This window comes from Sus scrofa, chromosome 1 (genome assembly GCF_054392235.1).
Source record: "Sus scrofa isolate SSC_HxYL_T2T_F1_AM1 chromosome 1, Sscrofa_HxYL_maternal_Yorkshire_Landrace_v2.0, whole genome shotgun sequence".
Lineage (NCBI taxonomy): Eukaryota > Metazoa > Chordata > Mammalia > Artiodactyla > Suidae > Sus > Sus scrofa.
In genome coordinates, this window is record NC_139383.1 from 117,910,794 (window position 1) to 117,931,768 (window position 20,975).

A 20,975-nucleotide genomic window follows, 5' to 3' on the forward strand; every position below is an offset into this window, starting at 1 on the left:
AGCCCCATTTTCAACCTACACCACAGCTCATGGCAACATCAGATCCTTAACCCGCTGAGTGAGGCCAGCCATCAAACCTGCATCCTCATGGATACTAGTCAGATTTGTTTCTGCTGAGCCATGATGGGAGCTCCAGGACTGAAACATTTTAAAAGTACATATTTTCATATTAAGTAGAAATTATAACTAATTGATTTTATATTTTACGTCACAAGGCGTAGAACTGATGAGTAAGAGATCTGAGTGCTTTTAAATTTGCCTTCAGGCTTCTCCTAATTTGTTCCTCATCTTTCTCATAAACTATACATCTATCAAAACACAAATATTATGTTCCCCTCTGAGAAATAAAAGCACTTAACTTGAAAAGTCCATTTTTTTCTAATGAGAAAAACAGTGATACTGGGAATTGTCGATGTAATCAATGCCACTGAATTATACATTTAAAATGGTTAAAGTGGCAAATTTTATGTAATATATATTTTATAATTAAAAAACTAATATGTGAAAAGCCTTAAGTTACACATTATACATGTCAAGTGGGGGAATTGTATGGTATGTGAATTATATCTCAGTTAAGTTGTTAAAAAAAACAGAACAAGGAGTTCCCATCATGGCTCAGCGGTAATGAACCTAACTAGTATCCATGAGGATGCAGATTTTGAGGATGCATGTTGGATCCCTGGCCTCCTTCAGTGGCTTAAGGATCCAGCGTTGCCCTGAGCTGTGGCGTAGGTTGCAGACATGGCTTGCATCCCACATTGCTGTGGTTGTGGCACAGGCCAGCAGCTATAGCTCCAATTTGATCCCTAGCCTCAGAACTTCCATATTCTGCAGGTGCAGCCCTAAAAAGACCAAAAAAAAAAAAAAAGCTATTATTTCTGTTAATGAAATGTCTTTTTCTATTTCCATTTAAGTTTCTGAAAAGGTGATCTGATTGCTAAATAATTTCAAATGCATTAATAAAAGGGACCCATATATGATCAGCCATTTCCAAATTTTAATGATGTTACCATGGCCTTTATAATGACTTTGGGGGGGTAATGTTTTATTTTTATGTAATTCAAACTTTCAGAAAAGTTATGCGCATTTTACATATTGTTTAAATAATATGTGATGACACAGACACAGAAGGGGAAATTCATAAGATATAAAGTAATAAGTATTATGGCATCAGGAGAAAATCCATTGTATAGAATAAACAGAACTCTGAAATAACTACAGAAATGTAATTAATATAATTACAGTTCACCATATACCTTAAAATGCATGGGCACCTTACAGGTAAAGAATGAGTGTGTTGCAGCCATGTGTTCAACATTTTTATATAATAAAGCCAAACAAAATATATGCGGGCATACTTTAAAACTGGAATACACTTAAAATATATGGGCTTTAAACTGCTTTTAAAAAATTCAATGTAAATATCGACAAATGTGCAACAAACTCACATTTTCTCTCCCATAGGCTCAGGTCATCCCTTCCCAGCTCCACAGCACCTGCAGTTCATCCCCAGGGGTATGCCCTTTCCCGGCCCCTCTTGTCTCCCTGCTCCTGGTTTTCTGGGCATGGAGACGTGACAGGGAAATAATCTTGTCCCATTGACTGTGGTTGCCCTAGTGGTTGATCTCCAGCTACCTCATTATTCTGTGTGGGTGGGTGGAGGCCCCACTAGACCCCAGTGAGGCAGGACTCAAGCAGTGCCCTTGACATTGGTTGGCCCATGAGGAATCAGACCTTATCTTTTCAGCTGCCTTATACCATCCCCAATGGGCAGCGCCCTGCGCCTACCAAAGCTATCCCAGTCCCTTTAACTTTGAGGTCCCCAGCTCTGAAGCCCCCAGCCCAGCTGTACTTTTCAGCTGTGACCAAAGGAGGGGAACTTGGCCCCTTTTCTCTCTCACCCTAAGGCTCAAGCCTCCCCTCTCCTTCCTCCTAGCTCTGGTCTGGCCAGCAAGCTTTGCGTCTCTACAACAGATCGGCTTGGGGTCATTATCTTGGTTCTCCTGCTGTTGGCTTTAAGGCATGGGACCCATCAAGTGACCCCCTTGCAGTGGGAGGAGATGGCAAGAAATAATCTCACTTTAGATAAAGGGCACCCCCCAACGTTCATCCTAAACCCCACCCTAGTACGTGAGTGATGGTGTTCAGGTGGGAGAAATGGGATACTGGTTCTAAGGAAATGATGTTTTGCCTTTCAGAAAGTTTCTACAGGGGTCAGGAGTCCACACAGGTAGAGTTACCTCTAAAAATGTGAAAAGTTTCCAGCTGTGGGCTCTCAGAGGCAAATGTGGAAAAGAGGAAAGATCCCACTATTGTGATGTATTGTTAAAATACAGTGAGACAGGTGTAACACCAGGGTCGTTTGTAGAAGGAAGAGGGCAGGGTCACTTCTGCTAGGCAGGGGTGGGAGTGGGGCAGGGCTGCAGTGAGACTGATTGAAAAAGGAAGGCCCCTGGTAGAGAGGAGGGAGGAGCTTTCCAATTGGGGAAGAATGTTAGCAAAGAGCTTGGCAGGAAAGGACAGGGTCTGTTCAAGAAAGAGTCTGGAGAGCCTGGGGCTGGGGAGGGAGATGATCCTGGAAAGTGTGCTGGAGCCAGTGGTGAAGGCATGAGTGCCTAGGTAAGGAGCCTGGGCTTCTGTTGGCTTAATGGGACACTCCAAGAGTCTTTAAGTAGGACAGTAACATCATAGGATGTGTTTAACTCCATTGTATATTGTCTCATTATGATAAAGACTAGTGCAATGAATTACATATATTTAAAAAGTCTCCACTTCTAACATATTAAAGTCAGAGGGTGCAATCAATGTCCCAGAACAAAAATTCCCATGGGGTTTTATTTATATAACCAATAATTAAAAGTGGATCCATTCTAGGGGTAGCTATTTTAATATAGTAACATCGTATATATTTTCATTTCTATTGAATTATGAGCCCTGCTAAATAATTGTGAGGTCTGAGCAAAGCTTTTAGGTCTATAGAATAATGCTTACTATTTTTATTTTCATTTCCCCCCTTTTCCTTCCTTTTAATTTTTACTTGTAATTGAAAAATAACTTTTAGGGGGAAGAGCTTCACCCAGTAGTTACTGACATGCACCTGCACTTCCTGGGTGTACAGTATTTTCCTACCTCTGCAGGAAATGCCCTTTCCCAGCCCCTCTTGTCTCCCTGGCAAATAATTCAGTAACTGTTAAGCTTTTAGAGACATCAGCTGAGTTTAAGAATAAAAGTATTTTCACAGTTCACCTTGAACTTTCTGAAAGGCAAAGGTTTGGCTATTTCTAAAACTACCGATACCTTCTCCCCTTTCTTTTTATTTCAAAAATCCAAATCTAAAAAAAAAAAAGAAAAAAATCAAATCTACAGAAAAGTTGCAAAGATCGTACAACAAATGCCTGTATACCCTCCAATGTTATTCACTGGCAGTTAACATTTTACACTCTCTTTATAAGATTTCTCCCTTTTTCTATATTCATGCTCACACACATGTGTACACACACACACACATACAATCCAGCCTCACCTGGTATTTCTCTTTTTTCTTCTGAACCATTTGAAAGTAAGTTGCAGATATCATAACTCTTAATCCCTGAATACTTCAGCATGTAGCTTATAAGCACAAGGATATTCTTTTATATAATCAAGGTAAATATTAAATTCAGGAAATTTAACATTAATACAATAATGCATTTCTTTAATCAAACTGCGATTATTCCAATAATATCCTTTAAAGCAAGACTCTTCTCCCAATACAGTATCCAATTCAAGATCACACATTCATTTACTTTTCATTCTCTTTATTTTTTTAATGATTTTTATTTTTTCCGTTATAATTGGTTTACAGCATTCTGTCAGTTTTCTACTGTACAGCAAAATGACCAGTCACACAGACATATATGCATTCTTTTTCCCACATAGTCCTCCATCATGTTCCATCACAAGCGACTAGATATTGTTCCCTGTACCATACAGCAGGATCTCATTGCTTATCCACTCCAAAGGCAATAGTTTGCAACTATTAACCGCAGATAGGTGTCTTGTATAGGTGGCAGCATGGATCCAGGTAGCTCCTGGCCGATGGCCATCTGAAAGATGTATCATCTTTCTGTAACTTCAAGGTGGAAGCTGAAATTGAAGGTGTTCTACTCTGCTGCTCTTGGAGGGTCTCCTAGGGAGGCAGGGGCATATGCATGGCTCACCTTGGGGACAAGGACACTGGGGAATATCCACTGGTGGGAGCGCTCCTGGAGGTTGCCATCTTGGCCAGTATTGACATTTTTTCAGTGGATGGGGCTAAATGTTTTGTGGCATGTCCCTCAGTTTGGATCTGTCTGATTCTTCTCTCATTATTGGGCCCAGTTTACCAATTGGGAGCAGAAATACTACAGAAAAAGTGTGTCCTCTGCGGTGCAGCACACCAGGAGGCCTGGGATGTTGGCTCATTATTGGTGACGTTAACTTTGATCATTTGGTTAACCTTCTGTTTCCAGATCTCTCAGCTGTCAAGGGACCCACTTCCCTTTGTAAGTAATAAGTAATTGGTGGGGAAAGACTTGAGACTGTGTAAATATCCTGCTTCCCAACAAATTCTCACCCAACGATTTTAGCATCCTTGGAGGATGTTTTGCCCAAATCATTAATTAGTATAATAGCTACAAAGTAGAGATTTTCTCACTTATCCTTTCTTCTACATTTGTTATCTGATACGAAGATGAGCTGTTCTGTCCTGTCCTATTTCCTATCTCGTAACTACTTATCTATTCGTATATATGTTTGTATTTGTAAGTTTCAGTATGGGCTAACAGATTCTTTGAATAGGATGTGTTAAAATCTTTTACAGTTATTATGCTGATGCTCAACTTGTCCTACTTTTTCCAGGAATAGTCCTTTCTCAGTAGCGCCTGTGTTTTTTGGTTTTTTTTTTTTTTTTTTAATCGACTGAGGGATTTTCTGTGAATTAAAAAACTTAAAGCTTAGTCATTTTCTGGCCCCATAAGACATTCCAGCCTCACCTGGTATTTCCTTGCCCTAGGCCTGGGTTCTGCCCTTTGGTGAACCTGAGAGCTTGTCCTACTTTGAGACTTTCTGACCTTCCCTATATCCAAAAAATTCACCCCACCCTCACCATTTTCCAATGTGCTCATTCTTCGGAAAGAGGAAAAAGAAGACTTGGACTCATACTCTGGTTCCTCTACCTGTACAACCATGAGCAAGTTCATGTTTCTGGTCCTCAGTTTCCTTCCTCATCCTTAAAATGCAGGAATCATTTTTAATATCAGAAAATAAATTAAAATGAAAGTGATTTATAAAAAACAAACAAACAAACAAAAAAGGAGTTCCCATCGTGGCGCAGTGGTTAACGAATCCGACTAGGAACCATGAGGTTGCGGGTTTGGTCCCTGCCCTTGCTCAGTGGGTTAAGGATCCGGCGTTGCCATGAGCTGTGGTGTAGGTTGCAGACCTGGCTCAGATCCCAAGTTGCTGTGGCTCTGGTGTAGGCCAGTGGCTACAGCTCCGATTGGCCCCCTAGCCTGGGAACCTCCATATGCCGCAGGAGCGGCCCGAAGAAATAGCAAAAAGACAAAAAAAAAAAAAAAAAAAAAAAAAAAAAAGAAAGATTTGTGAACCAGAACACTTCCATAAAAATGTGAGGGGCTATTATGACTACGAACTAAATCCTCTGATGTATGAACAACTTCATGGGTGAACACTCCCAAGTTATCAAGGCAGCCTGAAGAACTGGGAATCACTTTGAACCCAGAGATCCAGTCTGCCATGAATTACTTGTGTGACCTTGGGCAAAATCACTTAGCCTCTCTGGGTCTCGATTTCTTCATCTGTAAAATGGAATCACAATACCTACCTCGTGGTTTGTTGCTGGGTGTCTGCTGAGCCACAGGGTTTGCTGGGCTGATCAGGGCTGGAATGGGAGGAGGGAGGGAGGGAGGGTTCAATGTTGGGGTGAGAGGGCACAGGAGAGCGATTCTCAAGTGTGGGTATATATTAGAATAGAGTGGAGAGCTTTTTTTTTTTTTTAAATTCCCAATGCCCAGGCTGCACCTCAGGCCAATTATATCAGAATCTCCAGGTGGCGAGACCAGGTATCACTAGTTTTTTGTATCTCCTCATGTGATTTCAATGTTAAGTGAGCTAATAAACCTCACTCCTGCTGTCTCTCTTTGCTTCTCTTCCTTTGGGACCATGACCCAAAAAAGTAGCTAATGGTGGCAACGCTAGGGGCAGGTGGCACAAAGGCCCTCAGAACGGGCAAGCCCTTCAGATCCCCTCGGACACAAGCAGCTGTGCTTTGGGGCTGCCCGTTTCTTGAGTGTGTTTCTGTCAAACTTGTTAGGTGACATCATTTAAAAGCTAAAATGTTGGTACCTTCCTCCCCACCCCCACCTCTCCAAGTACAAAGGATCTTATTTTTAAAAATGCTCCTTGATGACAGTGATATACCAAAATGATGTTGAAGCTGCCTGTTGAAAACATCAACGATATACTTAAATGTATAATAAGCTCATTATGCATTTAACCTGGGATTAGCCAGGGACTTGTCATCTTGACCATGTGTTGTGCTGTCAGGTCCCATGTTGAGACCACACTGGTCTCAGGCCCATCCATGCTGGCTGGTCCCTGGCCCACATTTGAATAATTTGGGCTTGGGAATGACAAGGAAGCTTCGTGTTTGTGTTATGGTCTTGCTAGCATGTTTTCTGGAGTGGCTATCATTTAGTGCCTCTAACCCTAAAGATGGGGAGTGAGCAGTGTAACCTGGCTTTGTCAAAGGGGTGGCAGGAAGAACCAGGAGTCTTGAGTACTAGGGTCCCTCTCTCCTCCTTGAGCACACGTCTTTGCTTTCTGGAGATCTTTCCCTTGCCCAGGTAAATGCCTGGTTCTACCTGCAATGAGGCTGGCTAAGTAGATTGTGCAAAAAACAGCACAGGTGGTTCTCAAACTGTCTGGATGACAGACCCTGCAGAGGCTGTGGTGCTCTTTCAGTTGCTGTGCATTGATCACATACTATGTGCCTGGTGCGTTGTGTGCACTGTTGTATCTCATTGGCCCTGCACTCTACAAAGTGGATATTATCCCTAGTTATTTTCCAATAATACTTTTTTTTTCAGGGCTGCACCCGCAGCATATAAAAGTTCCAGGCTAGGAGTTGAATCGGAGCTGTAGCTCCAGGCCTATACCACAGCCACAGCAACCCCAGATCTGAGCTAAGTCTGTGACCTACCAACAGCTCATGGCAATGCCTGATCCTTAACCACCGAGTGAGGCCAGGGATCGAACCTGCATCCTCATGGTTGCTAGTCAGATTCATTTCCTCTGAGCCATGACAGGAACTCCAATTTTTTTTTCCAATAATAAAACCAAGGTCTCAAGAGGTAAAATAAGTTGCCCAAAGTTGCTCAGCTAGTAAGTGTCAAGACCAAGACTGGACCTCAAGGTCATAGGGCCCAAGTTTTCAGCTCTACCACCTCCTCTGGCTCCCAGAAATGTGAGCCTTTGTGAGCAAGTCTAGCCTCTCCACAAAACCATCAAGCTGAGAGGTAGTACTTGTAGAAGTCCTGCCTCCTTCCAGAATAATTTCCTCTTATCTCTGTGACTCCCACCATGTAAACATGGCAATAGGTATAAAACAGGCAGCAAGGAAAGCATTTCTCTCACTCTGGCATCAGGGCACTGTTCCCAACCTTCTCTGGGACTGTGTCTTCACTGTGCAGAGACATCTAGACCACACCACAGGCCATCAAGGCTTGTCTCTAGCTTTCACACTCTATGTGGCCACTCTACTTTTGTGTCCCTCCACTTCTGATTCCCCTGGTCAGCAGAGGCCAGACTTGTAATGAGGTAATCTTAAAAGTCCAATCTTGATTTTAAAAATCAAGCCTCATAGAATCTTACACACACAGAATTTTAAAGCTGGAAAAGATGTTAAAGATTACCCACTTAAACAGAATAGTGAGCCCAGAAATAAACCCACATACCTACAGTCAACTAATCTTTAACAGAGGAGGCAAGAATGTACAATGGAGGAGTTCCCATTGTGGCTCATCGGGTTAAGAATCCATGAGGATGAAGGTTTGATCCCTGGTCTTGCTCAGTGGGTTAAGGATCTGGCATTGCCGAGAGCTGTGGTGTAGGTTGCAGATGTGGCTCAGATCCTGCAATGCTGTGGCTGTGGTGTAGGCTGGCAGCTTCAGCTCCAATTTGACCCCTAGCCTGGGAATGGAAATTTCATATGCCGGACGTGTGGCCCTAAAAAGCAAAACAAAAACATAAACAAACAATGGAGAAAAGACAATCTCTTCAGCAAGTGGTATCAGGAAAGCTGGACAGCCATGTGTAAATCAATAAATGTAGAATACTCCCTCACACCATACACAAAAATACACTCAAAGTGGCTTAAAAGACTTAAGTATAAGACCTGACACTATAAAACTCCTAGAAGAGAACATAGGCAAAATATTCTCTGACATAAATCACAGCAATTCTTTTTTGGGTCAGTCTCCCAAGGCCAAGGAAATAAAAGCAAAATTAAACAAATGGGACCTACACAAACTTAACAAGCTTTTGCACAGCAAAGGAAAGCATAAACAAAACAAAATGACAACCTATGGACTGGGAGAAAATATTTGCAAACAATACAACTGACAGGGCTTAATTTCCGAAATACACAAACAGCTCAAACTTGGCAGGACCTATGGGTGAGCGTGATGACAGTCCTTCACCATCAACTCCAGGCCGTGGTTTGGGATCAGATGCTGCCTGGGAGATCCTGGTCAAAGAACACTTGTGACCTCAAGAACATTTTGAGGTCACAACTCCATGTGGCAGGAGGAGGACAGGGCACTTAGCAAAGCCCCTCAAATAGGTGCTACTGTGAGGAAGCCCCAGTGGCAGGGGAATCCAAGGCCTGGGTCCTGGCCCCCAGCCACCTGGAGAACCAGGTCTGACCTTCTTGAGGGCTTTGGCCCCAGCACAGCACCGTTGTATGCTCAGTGAATCATTATCTTTGAAACCACCAAGGGAGCCACAGGAGGAACCTGGGAGAATTTCTGAGGTTTCTTGTCCTATTGGAGGCAAAGAAGAGTATTTCACGCTTATTCCACAGTTTCAGTTCTGAATAACTTTAGCTGTTAAAAACAAAACAGTCTGTCTTTATAGGAGGAAAATGGGTTGCTGTTGACAACATTCAAGGGAAGTGCTAGACTTTGAAGGCATTTCTACATGAAGAGCTCCCCAAAGGCTGGGATCTGTGGTTCTCAAACCTCTGCTTGTTAGAACCACTGGATGAGATTTGAAAAACTTTCCCATGCCCTGGTCCCGCCTACACAATTCAGTCAGAACCTCGAGAGGTGGACCAGCATCAGTACTTAAATCTCCCCAGGTAGCTCCAACATGCCCTGTTGTGATCCCTGGGTGGAATAAGTGAAGTCTCCTGTGGCATCCTTTGAGAAGGACAGCAATGAGTTGGAGAGATAGGTCCCCAAGTAATTGCCCTATATTATCCCTAATTTAGGTATCCTTAATTTAGCACCTTTTCGGTCCAATTTATGCTCAATGGTGGGCACACCTGGGTTCATTTCCTTGCTCTGCTTTGATTTAGGTGCAGCCAGACCCTACACCATGGTTGAACATTCCTGGATGGTAGCTTAGAGATGGCCCAGCTGTTACACAGATTTGGGGTAGAAAAGGAGGAAAGAAACAGCCTGTAACAGCATAGAAGGGTCTTGCTGTCATTCCACTGGTTGGACCTAAGCATTATACTCTTTGCCTCTTTATCTTAGATACGGGAGAAGTTCAGATGTCTGCTGGTGATCCTGGGAAAGAGACTTTCAAGTCCAGAGACAATAAATAACTTTCCCAAGATTACCAATAGACACAGGGATATCACTCCTGTCTGTAAAATGGGAATAATACTGACCTCACAGTGTTGAAGAAACGAGTACCTGAAATTATGTTGGTCAAACTCCTGGCCCAGTGCCTGCCCATGGGAAAGGCACTCACTAAACAGTAGCTAATGTTTGTGTGCACTGATTGGCCAGACCCTTCATTATAAGGCAAGAGACTCACATGGTTATTTATTTTTGTCTTCTTAGGGCCACACCCAAGACATACGGAGGTGCCCAGGCTAGGGGTCCAATTGGAGGTGTAGCTGCTGGCCACAGCCATGCCAAATCCAAGCCATGTCTGTGACCTACACCACAGCTCATGGCAATGACGGATCCTTGACCCACTGAACAAGGCCAGGGACCAAACCTGCAACCTCGTGGTTCCTAGTCGGATTCGTTTCTGCTGCGCCACGACGGGAACTCTGTGTTGTGTATTTTAATGTGCATGGGAAAGGTGAAGCACTTCCTTTTCTTCACTTTTAACTGCTCAGTTATGAATACCTAGCTCACACTTAGCTGCTAGGTTTTTCATCTAGTTTTATTTTTTTAGTGTTGGCTGCTTTCACTTTTTACAAATTATAGTTGATTTACAATGTTGTGTAATTTCTGCTCTACAGCTAAATGACTCAGTTATACATACATACACATTCTTTTTTCTTTTCCACTATGGTTTATCACAGGATATCGAATATAGTTCCCCTGTACTATACAGTAGGACCTTGTTGTTTCTCCTTCCTCTATGTTATAGTTTGCACCTGCTAACCCCGACTCCCAGCCCATCCCTCCTTCAGCCCCTCCCCCACAAGTCTGTTACTGAAGTCTGTGAGTCTCTTTCACAGTTAGCCGTGTATAACGATAGTCCGTGTTCCTCTAGTGGATGTTGATCCAACATTTTGCTCACAGGGATGCCACATTCCCCTGCCCGAGTGGAAAGCAGAAGGTGTAAAAACTTCATGCTGGAAAAAAACACCTCAAAGTTTCAACAGTCTTTCAGGTTCTGACTGCTTTCCAAGTCGGACACAGCAGAACTGAGGGAAAGAGATCCCCTGTCAGCAACAGTCACAACCCCTCACATTTATAAGATTTTTTCAGTTTTCAAAGCATTTCCCCTATTCACTGCAGTAACCTTGAGAGAAAGGTAGGGGAGCCTTCTATGATTTACAGATAAAGAAACTGGGGACCAAAGTAACTCAATACAACTGGGGCTGGAAAGATGTTTCCAAGAAAGCACACTGACGCCAGCCAGCAGCAGCAAGAGGAGAGAGTGGGGCCCCTCGGTAACTATTCACAACTTCTAACTATTTACTATTTACTACTTCAGGCTGGGCGCTGAGTGTCAGGAAGGCCAGCGAACACGGCACGCGTGGTGCTGTCCTCATGGAACCCCCAGCTTAATGGGGTTTGATGCGTCTAACCACTCTCACCGCCTCCAGCTGTTTCCTCTGCTCCAGATGGCTGTTCTGTTCAACCTGACCTTAGCAATGAGTCTCTAATGTGGATCTCTACTACCCCTACGCTCCAGAAAAGGCAGCTGCTTTTGCTCACCAGCCAGACACGGCTCTCCTTCAAGCCCACGGTGATGGCATGTCATTCAGTTTGGTCAGCATGCCCTCCTGTGGGGTGATTGAAGCCCCACACATGCCGTCTGGAGCCCAGTGGTCCGAGGACCGTCCTCACTTGTGGATCCAAAGCTAACAGGAGCGCCTCCTCAGAAGGTTTGTCCTTCACCACAGTTTGGATTATGGAGCCCTGGCCACGGGCCCAGTGACGCTTGTGTTAGGTGTTGGAGGTGGAAAAGTGACAGAGAGGGAGGCTATGGAGCTATTTTCATCTTGTTCCAATGGCTTAAAACACCAGCTTCTCTTGTGCCTTATTTAGATGAACAATCTTGACCTAAAAAAAAGTCCAAGCTGTGACTCAGTTGAGTGCCCTTAGTTGCTCAGCATGCCCTGGGCTCCTGTCTGGGGCTATTCTGAACAACATCTTTGGATGCTATGAGGTGGACACCATATTTCAGCAGTCGAAAGAGATTTTGGAAATCACCCCCCTGGATTTGGGGGCCAAGGTGAAAAACACTGGTGTTTGGGAGCCAGGCTTGCTGTTTTGCCCTTTCTTATTTTTAAATATCATGGGAGGTGGTCTTGACCATTAAAAGACAAGTGTGTTTCTAGTTTCCAGAACAGAGGGTATGGAACTTGCAGATTTACCAAGGTGAGCCCCGATCCCACCTGAGGAACCACACCTGTGCTTGGGGAAAGGAGCCATATGGCAGGGTCATGCTGGGGTAAACGTGATCCTTCCAAACCTCTTCTCATTATCGAGGCTGGTCTGAGGGAAGACTGTGGGATAGGGTGAGTTTGCTTCTGGTGTCCTGTGCTGCCTCCGATCACTGCACAGCCGCCTATCACGGTCCCACTCTTGGGTCCTGTCCATGTCTTCCTTTCTCAGAAAGCACTGTGTGCTCCAAAATGATCTCTGTGCCACCCCCATTAAACTCCTGCTTTTTATTCATGTAGAACCCCCAGTGGCAGAAGAAAAATGTGTCCTTCACTTTGTCTCAGTGTCCAGGCTGCCTGGGCTCAGGACCTAACTGGGATACATAGACAAGAAGAGGTGGTCTGGTGTGAAGGCAGATGTGGGGGTTCTGAGGACTTGGTTGGAACCCCACTCATGCCATTCCCTGGCCGGGTGACTGTGGTCTAAGGCTCTTCATGTTTTTCGCTTCACTTTCCTTTCCTGTGACAACCTCATGAGCCACCATCTACAGAAACATCTCCGTCAATGGCTTCAGACAAACATAAGCAATAGCTGTGGGCCTTGTATAAGTTCTGGAATCAGCCTTTGCTTGTGATGTCAATGCTAATACCACCCAACCATCCCCTCCAATGCTGACAGTCCTGACTAAGTGATAGTGACGGCAGCGATCGTCAGAAGTGTGCGTGTAGCAGGTGCAGGGCAAGTTTTGCAGCCAGGCTTGTATCTGAGAGCTTCCACTTCCTGGCTAAGTGACCTTGGGCTGGTATCCTGATTCCTTATCTAGAAATGAGGGTGATGACAATGCCCCTCCCCCCACCACTGCCTTCACAGTGATGTTACCAAGATTAAATGAGTTGACTCACATAAAGCTCTTGGAACAGTGCCTGGCGTCAAGAAGGCACTCAATAAATACTCTTATAACGAGGGGTTTCCATTTGTAGAGAATGCCCAGATGTGTCATCTGATTTGCATTTGATTCCTACAACATCCCGTGACAGAGAATTATATCATTTTATGAATAAGGAAACGGATTAAATGTCTCACCTGGGAACTGAGCCTACATTTGCTGACTCTAAGACCAGTGCTCCTTTCTCTGCCACATGGACAAAAGTACTCTTAAAACTAAACAATACAAGCCAGTGATACTCATGACATAGGTCAATATTTTTGTAAATTCTTGTTAAGGACTAGATACAAACAAGCAAAGGTTTAGATGTGACTTTTGCGTGGTGGGTTTCCTGCCTTGATATTTGTAGCCTTGCAGAGCTGCCAAGTCAGGTATGACCTGCCCCGGGTGATAAAGATTCCATAAAGAAGACCTCAGAGGAATGATACATTTTCCCCAAAGATGACTCGTGGGAACAGTCTGGGCTCTTTCTAGGCTGCTGGTGGGAAGGATGGTTCAGAGAGAGATGAGAGGTCAGACAGCTTCTTCCAAACAGCCGCACTGAGGGAGCATCTTCACTGGATTTCAGCTGCTCTTGTTAAATTCCCACTTCAATTTAAAAATAAAAATTAAAAGATGTGGTTAAAGGCAGAATCCAATGTTTCCACCTGAAAAGCAGTTTCGGAAATACAGAGGAGCAGAGACAGCCAGAGTCCTGTGCCTGTGGAAACAGATGGTAAAGCACTGGTTCCCTCATTCCGGTCCCTCCCTCCATCTATCCATCAGGCCACCCAGGCGTCATTCTTCCATCCGACACGTATTTATTAAGCTCTGACTCTCAAGGCCACCTCCTGAGTTGCTTGTGGCTCTTCTGGCAGTCATGGTTAGCCGCAGCCAAGAACAGTAGCCTTGCGCCCCTCCTCAGGGGCAATCCTGGCCCAAAGCAGCTGCTTCGCTTCCTAGGTTTTTCCCCTTCCCTCCCTCGTTCCCTTTTAATCTGGGCCAGTGTCCTCAGACATGGTGAGGATGGTGATTTCCCAAAGCACGGCTATTATTTTGTTTCCATATTCAGCCCACCTGGATGCCCTGTGTTTAATTTCAAGGCACCATTGCCCTGTTTTTTCTTTGCTTCTTGGAAACAGGTCCTCCAGGAGGAGCGGCCTCTTGGGTCCTGCCCTGTCGCATACGGCTGGCTACACCCACACCCCCTCATCAGAAGAGCCCAGAATGAAGCCTCCCTCTTGTCATTGTCAGGCATCCAGGCCCAAGTCACAGGCTCTCAGGAGCACAGATGCCTGAGCTCTTCTCCACTGACAACAGGTGGGGGAGAATGGGGGGTGGGGAGGGAGAGCGTGAGGCAAGGCGCTAGCCTGTGGCACCAGGAGGCAGAGACCCTGGAGCTTCCCGGTTCCCGTCCTGGCTCTACCAGCAACTAACTTGCTCTCAGACCCAGGAAAGCAGCTTCACCATTCTCTTCTTGATTTTCTTCATCTGTATCTCAAGGATGGGCACCTGCCCTTGGCTACAGGGCTGTAGGGAGGACCACTAGAGACAACAGGATGTCCTGTATTAAAAGGTTCCAGTCCAGTCTCATAATTAGTTACTATAGATGACAGATTGCTCTAGGGGCAAAAAAGAGTCCTGCTGATTCAGATGTCTGACTCCTACCTCTGGCTTGATTCTTTTATGGGACTATAAAATAAGATCATCCCCGTGATCTGGGGCTAGAGGTTCATGCCCAGGCAGCTCTGGAAAGGGTTGAGAAACCAGAAATCTGTCACATAACAGGTTCATACAACTCACAGGGTAAGTGCTTCGAGATGAGCGATGACATAGCTATTAGTGCCTCTGACTGTAAAAATGCAACATGGTTTTATTCTTTAACTTTTTAGGATTAATATTTTTTGGCCACACCTATGGCATGTGGAAGTTCCTGGGCCACAGACTGAACCCACACCACATCAGTGACGATGTTGAATCCTTAACTGCTGAGCCACCAGGGAACTCCACAACATGGTTTTAAAGTCTTCGGCAACAGTGTCTTAAAAGGTACCAGTGTAAGAATACTCATTTTTGGGAACAGATCCTTTGTGCTTCTTTTTTTTTGGTCTCTGCATACGCTTCTTGTTCTTCCTATACCTATCACACTTCATTTTTTCAAAAATTACTTTAACTTTTTATTCTTATTTCCCTTGGTATTTTCTCCCTTAAATGGGTCATAATTAAAAAACAAGGTTAACAACAAGGCAGAAATAGAGTCCCAGACATAGAAAACAAACTTATGGCTAGCAAATGGGAAAGGGGAGCAAGGATAAATTAGGAGTTTGGGGTTAACAGATACACACTCCTATATATAATATAAATAAACAACAAGGACTTATGTAGACCACAGGGAACTATATTCAATATATTCTAATAATCTATAACGGAAAAGAATCCAAAAAAATATATGCGTATACCTCAAATATTTTAAATCAACTATGTTTTAATAAAAAAAAAACAGGTTAACAACAATAACAATTCAAGGTTCTTTGTTCTTACCTGTGTTTATCGAGATTTATTTATTTATTTTGTCTTTTTGCCTTTTCTAGGGCCACTCCCGCGGCATATGGAGGTTCCCAGGCTAGGGGTCTAATCGGAGCTGTAGCTGCCAGCCTATGCCAGAGCCACAGCAACTTGGGATCCGAGCCGCGTCTGTGACCTACACCACAGCTCCTGGCAATGCCGGATCCTTAACCCACTGAACAAGGCCAGGGATTGAACCCGCAACCTCATGGTTCCTAGTCGGATTCGTTAACCACTGTGCCACGACAGGAACTCGTTTATTGAGTTTTAAATACCCTGCTCAGATTTTGAAATTGATGGACAGAATATCTTACAAATGGTGAAACCATCAAGCAACAAAGCTTATTTGTCACCAACACATTAGAATTTTTACAACAGATGTTTTAAAACTATTTGCAGAGAATTCCTTCTTAGATTCTTGATGAGAGTGAAATCTTCCTGTAAGGGCAGGGTTTTAGAAACAGCCAGAAATGACCTGGATTTGCCTTTAGCAGCTCTGTCCTTAGACATTCACTTCCCTTTTCCTGCCAGGGCCAAGCTCTCCAGGTCCTGCTCTCCAAGCCCCTCCCAGGACTACCTGCTCAGGTGTGGGCTCTGGAGAGGGACTGCCCTAGACCTGCTCTCATCAGCCCTGCCCTTCCCTGGGGGGTGAGGTGCTCGGGCGGCCAAGTGGCTGTGCCCCCGGGGAGCCTGTGCCTCCCTTCTAGACCATCCTTGGGGTACAAGGAACCCCCACATTCCCCCCACCCCCAGGGTCTCCAGGGCCAACTGCAGGGCCTGCCTGACCTCTTTCCTGGATAGCACAGCTGCTACGCTTACCTCTGGCTGAGAGGGGGCTGAGAGCAGCTGTTTATGTTTGGGGCGGGGGTGTGTGCAGGGCTGAGGTGTGAGGGGGGCATTAACCTAAGGCCCCTCGTGATGTGAGATGGAGCTGGGAGTGAAAAGAAAATGGGGCTGCTATAGGTTAGGGCTTGGGGGCTCGGCTACCACATTTGGAATTAGAACCTGGAGGAAGGTGAGCATTCTAAATCTGAGCGTGCAGTCTACCTTGTTGTGAGGATATATCTGTCAAGGTAGGAGGACAGAACATATTTATGTTTTGTCAGCTTGAGTTATCATTTTTAAATACTGACGCATATGGTCTGTGCCCTCTGTTTGTACTCTTTATCTTTTTACATTAAGGTGGCCTGCGTGGGGGCAGGCCCGTGGCCGTGTCTAGTATCCACCTCTCAGCCTGGCCCTGTGGAAAGACCCCCACTTTCACTCCAGATCCTGATTTGTGGCTCCCCTTGGGGACATGCCACAGGGCCCAGGGCTGGCTCCACTGCACCCCCAGCCCTGTGCCTGAGAGCCCTGGGAAGGAAATTTCAACAACTGGGAACCACACCTGGTGCATCAGGCCAGGACTTGAGCTCAATGTTGTCTTTGTTCATTCCCAGATGTGGGAGGCCATTAAAGGACAGGCTTGGTTTCTTCTGTGGCCAACAGGCTGGCTGTTCAGGCAGCTCCAGAGGAGGTTGGGGGCATAGGCAGCATGACGACTGGGGAAGCTGAAGGGGGCTGGGGCTCTGTCAAAACCTCAAGTTGAGAGCTCAGGTGGGCTGGACCTGGAGACAGCAAAGCGCAGATCTAGGGAAAGACCATAAGCGAGGCCTTCACAGCTCCTTCCAATGTCAGTTACATGAGGATCCGCTGGACACTGGTGGATACAGGGCAGTAGAACCTGCTATGGCCTGAATGTTTGTGAGCCCCTGAAATCCACTGGCTGAAATCCTAACCCCCGAGGTGATGGTATTTGTAGGTCGATTTTGTGTTGAGTTGAGCCATTGAAATTTGGAATTGTTACAGCAGCACAACATAGCCTATCTTACCTTTTACACAACATTTTTGATCCCTCAGAAATTCTATGTGCATTTACTCACTCTATATGACATATTGCTTCTAAGGAAATATCACCACCTTTTGGAGGTGATTAGGTCATAAAAGTAAAGCTCTCATGGTGGAGATTATGGCCTGTGAAAGGGACCCTTGAGAAGTTGCCAGCCATAAACCAGGAGTAGGACCCTCACCAGAACATGCTGGCACCTTGATCTTGGACATGCAGCCTTCAGAACAAAGAAAAATAACATGCTGTTGTTTAGGAGCTCCTGTTGAGGCTCAGCAGGTTAAGAACCAATGTAGTACCCATGAGGATGTGGGTTAGATCCTTGGCCTCACTCAGTGGATTAAGGATCTGGCATTGCTGTGAGCTGTGGTGTAGGTTCCAGATGCGGGTTGGATCCCGAGTTGCTATGGCTGTGGTGTAGGGGCCGGCAGCTGCAGCTCTGATTCGACCCCTAGCCTGGGAACTTCCATATGCTGCAGATGATTCTATAAAAAGAAAAAAAAAATGCCGTTGTTTAGAAGCCACCCAGGCTGTGGTATTTTGTTACAGCAGTTCAAGTGGACTAAGCTCAAACCCTTCTGGAAATGTGTTTCTCAACACACCTCTCTCTCATGGGGAGCACTGTGGGGCGTGGGAGGGCGCTCTTGGTCTGGGGTGGAGTGGGGTCCCTGGGGGCGTGCAGTGCCAGCAGAGTTCACGGGGGCCTTCAGAGGTAGGTCCAGCACCTGCAGGCCTTCCTTCAGCCTAGTGCCCTGTTCTCTGGGCTCCGTTCTGAGATGGGGAGTCCCCTGGCAACCCAAGTGACATGGGGACCCAGAACATGGAGTAAGGCTCTGAAGCACAGGACAACTTCAACTGGCAGGGGCTGAGTTCCAGTTCCTCCAAAAGCTTCCCTGGCTGCCCCCTCCCCTGCAGAACGCTCATAGCTGACAAGTCTGGACCTTACATTTCTGCCCCCTACAGGGAGGCATTGTTTTTCCCCAATAAAATACGTAGTAAAATATGCCTCACACATCAGACAGGAAGACAGACAAGAAAGAAAGAAACAGGAGTTCCCATCATGGCTCAGTGGAAATGAATCTGACTAGTATTCATGAAGATGCAGGTTTGATCCCTGGCTTCACTCAGTGGGTTAAGGACCCAACATTGCCATCAGTGGCTTAGATCTGACGTTGCTGTGGCTGTGGTGTAGGCCAGCGGTTACAGCTCAGATTCAACCTCTAGCCTGGGACCCTCCATATGCCACGGGAGTGGCCCAAGAAATGGCAAAAAAAAAAAAAAAAAAAAGAAACAGATACATATACAACACATTTCAGGGAGGACTCTACAGAATGTAAAGCAGAGTGTGAGCTAGAGGGTGAGGAGAGGAAGGTCTGTTTTAGATGGGGCAGGTGGGGATGAATCACAGAAGGCCTCTCAGAGGAGGTGACATTTGAGCAGAGGCCCAAGGAAGTGAAGGGCCATGTGGGTACTGGGGAGAGAGGCATCACTGGGGGAAGACCCTGCAGGTAGCCCAGAGGGGAAGGAGTGAGCGGAGGGTGGCGGAAGCCAGGGCCTGGATCACATAGGGCCACGTTGGCTGTGGTGAACCAGTGGTAGTGCCATGAGCTGTGATGTAGGTTGAAGATGTGGCACATCTTTCCCCTAATTCTGACCTCTGCACGCCTGTAGAGCCCATGATCATTTCATGTGCAATGGAATCCTCTAGCCACAATGTACTTCAGACAGAGATGACTTTAGAAAGGTGGCAATTTAACTGCACAACCAGAGATGTTCTCATATACGATCGCTTGTATTGATGCTAAACCTTAAACACTGTTTACCAGACACTCAAGGGTGGTTAGTAATTTTGTTCCAGACACGAAAGCAGGGAGCAGTCATGACCAACGTGACTGACTGGGCCTGCTTCCTTATCGATTAGCCAAACAGGTTCAACAGCGTGGAGGGGCCATCCCGAGCCTCTAGACCAAGGTTTCCCTTTTCTTTGAACTTGTTGCCCCTCTAGTGAATGCCTCCTAATTCCAGGGACAGTTGTCATCCAGGGAGAGGCAAGGAGAATTCAGGGGACTGCCTTTCTCTTCCTGGCTGGCTGCTCTGATCTCAGGGAAGTCCTTCTACATTTGGGGTCTCCATCCTTTGTGGTTGTCGTTTTTTTTTTTGTTTTGTTTTGTTTTTTAAGGCTGCACCCATGGCACATGGAAGTTCCCAGGCTAGGGGTTGAATCGGAGCTACCAGTAGCTGGTCTACGCTGCAGCCATAGCATCGCCAGATCCTTAACCCCCTGAGTGAGGCCAGGGATCGAAAGCATCCTCACAGATACCAGTGGGATTCTTAACCCACTGAGCCACAATGGGAATTCCCTCCATTCTGTTTTAAGCTCTTGAATGAGAAGGTAAATTTTCAGAAGTGCCTGGAGAGATGAATTTCATGATTATAGAACACCTGCACATAATACAAAAAGCCCAGAAGAATCCTTTATTTGAATCACCAGAAAGTATTTCCCTAGTATTTTGTATCACGTGGACCATAGTATTTTCCAGGAGATAAAATGCGATGTGGTGGTGAGAATGTGGGCTTTGGAGGCAGGAGACCTGGCCCCAATCCCAGGGCTGCCACTTTTGACCTGTGCCACCAGGGGCAACTTTCCAATTACAGCTACAACTGGGTGCCCATGTGCTGGGCACTTTACAGAAATGTTTTCTTCACAGCATGATAATCACCCCCATTTTACACACGAGGAAACATGACATACAATTGTGTGCAGTTCCTCGGCTTGTGGGTCAGGGCCAGGATCAAGCACTGGTCACTAGAAGACTCCAAGTTCTCCTCATCACTGTGGGGGGGGGGGAGTGCATGTGAAACACCCAGGACATAAACGTTGCTCTGTGCACACCACTTTCTTCTCATTTGGGGGCTAAAAGAGATAATACAGACTCAAAAGTCCAGAGAAGATTCTTTGTTTTCTACCCACGCTGCACCCCCACCTCCTTTGCGCATTTAATTTTCACCAGCATCAAAGCCATGGAAAATATCAGCCCCTCCCTCAGCCAGGAATCTACTTTTTCACCATGAAGCTTTGTGGGTCCAGCTTTGGCAGCCTTTGCCTCAGCAGGGCTGGGCTCTGCCCTTGAGGCACGTTTGTGCTGACCTTAGAATAAGCTCTTGAGGAGTTTCCATCATGGCACAGTGGAAACGAATCTGACTAGGAACCATGAGGTTGTAGGTTCAATCCCTGGTCTGGCTCAGGGGGTTAAGGATCCGACGTTGCCATGAGCTGTGGTGTAGGTTACAGATGTGGCTTGGATCCCCAGCATTGCTGTGACTGTGGTGTAGGCCGGCAGCTGTAGCTCCCATTGGATCCCCAGCCTGCGAACCTCCATATGCTGTGGTGTGGCCCTAAAAGGCAAAAAAAAAAAAAAAAAAAAAAAAAAAAAGGCTCTTGAAGTTCCTGTTGTGGCTCAGCAGGTTAAGAACCCAACTA

At 45.7% G+C, this 20,975-nt stretch overlaps 1 protein-coding gene across 4 annotated transcripts in view; it reads right to left on the minus strand.

The window, feature by feature from the left end:
- The window catches only part of APH1B (aph-1 homolog B, gamma-secretase subunit), a 213,727-nt gene that overhangs the window by 32,687 nt on the left and 160,065 nt on the right, over positions 1–20,975 (minus strand). The window contains exon 7 of one of the 4 annotated variants that reach the window (XM_021094188.2): positions 10,423–13,653. The exons of 2 other annotated variants lie outside the window; for them this stretch is intronic. In XM_021094188.2, the coding sequence (XP_020949847.1) occupies positions 13,630–13,653 (24 nt within the window). In that variant the 3' untranslated portion in view covers positions 10,423–13,629. Of the gene's footprint in view, positions 1–10,422; positions 13,654–20,975 lie in introns of those variants that run through there. One more of the 4 variants, XR_014809786.1, reaches the window with a different exon arrangement.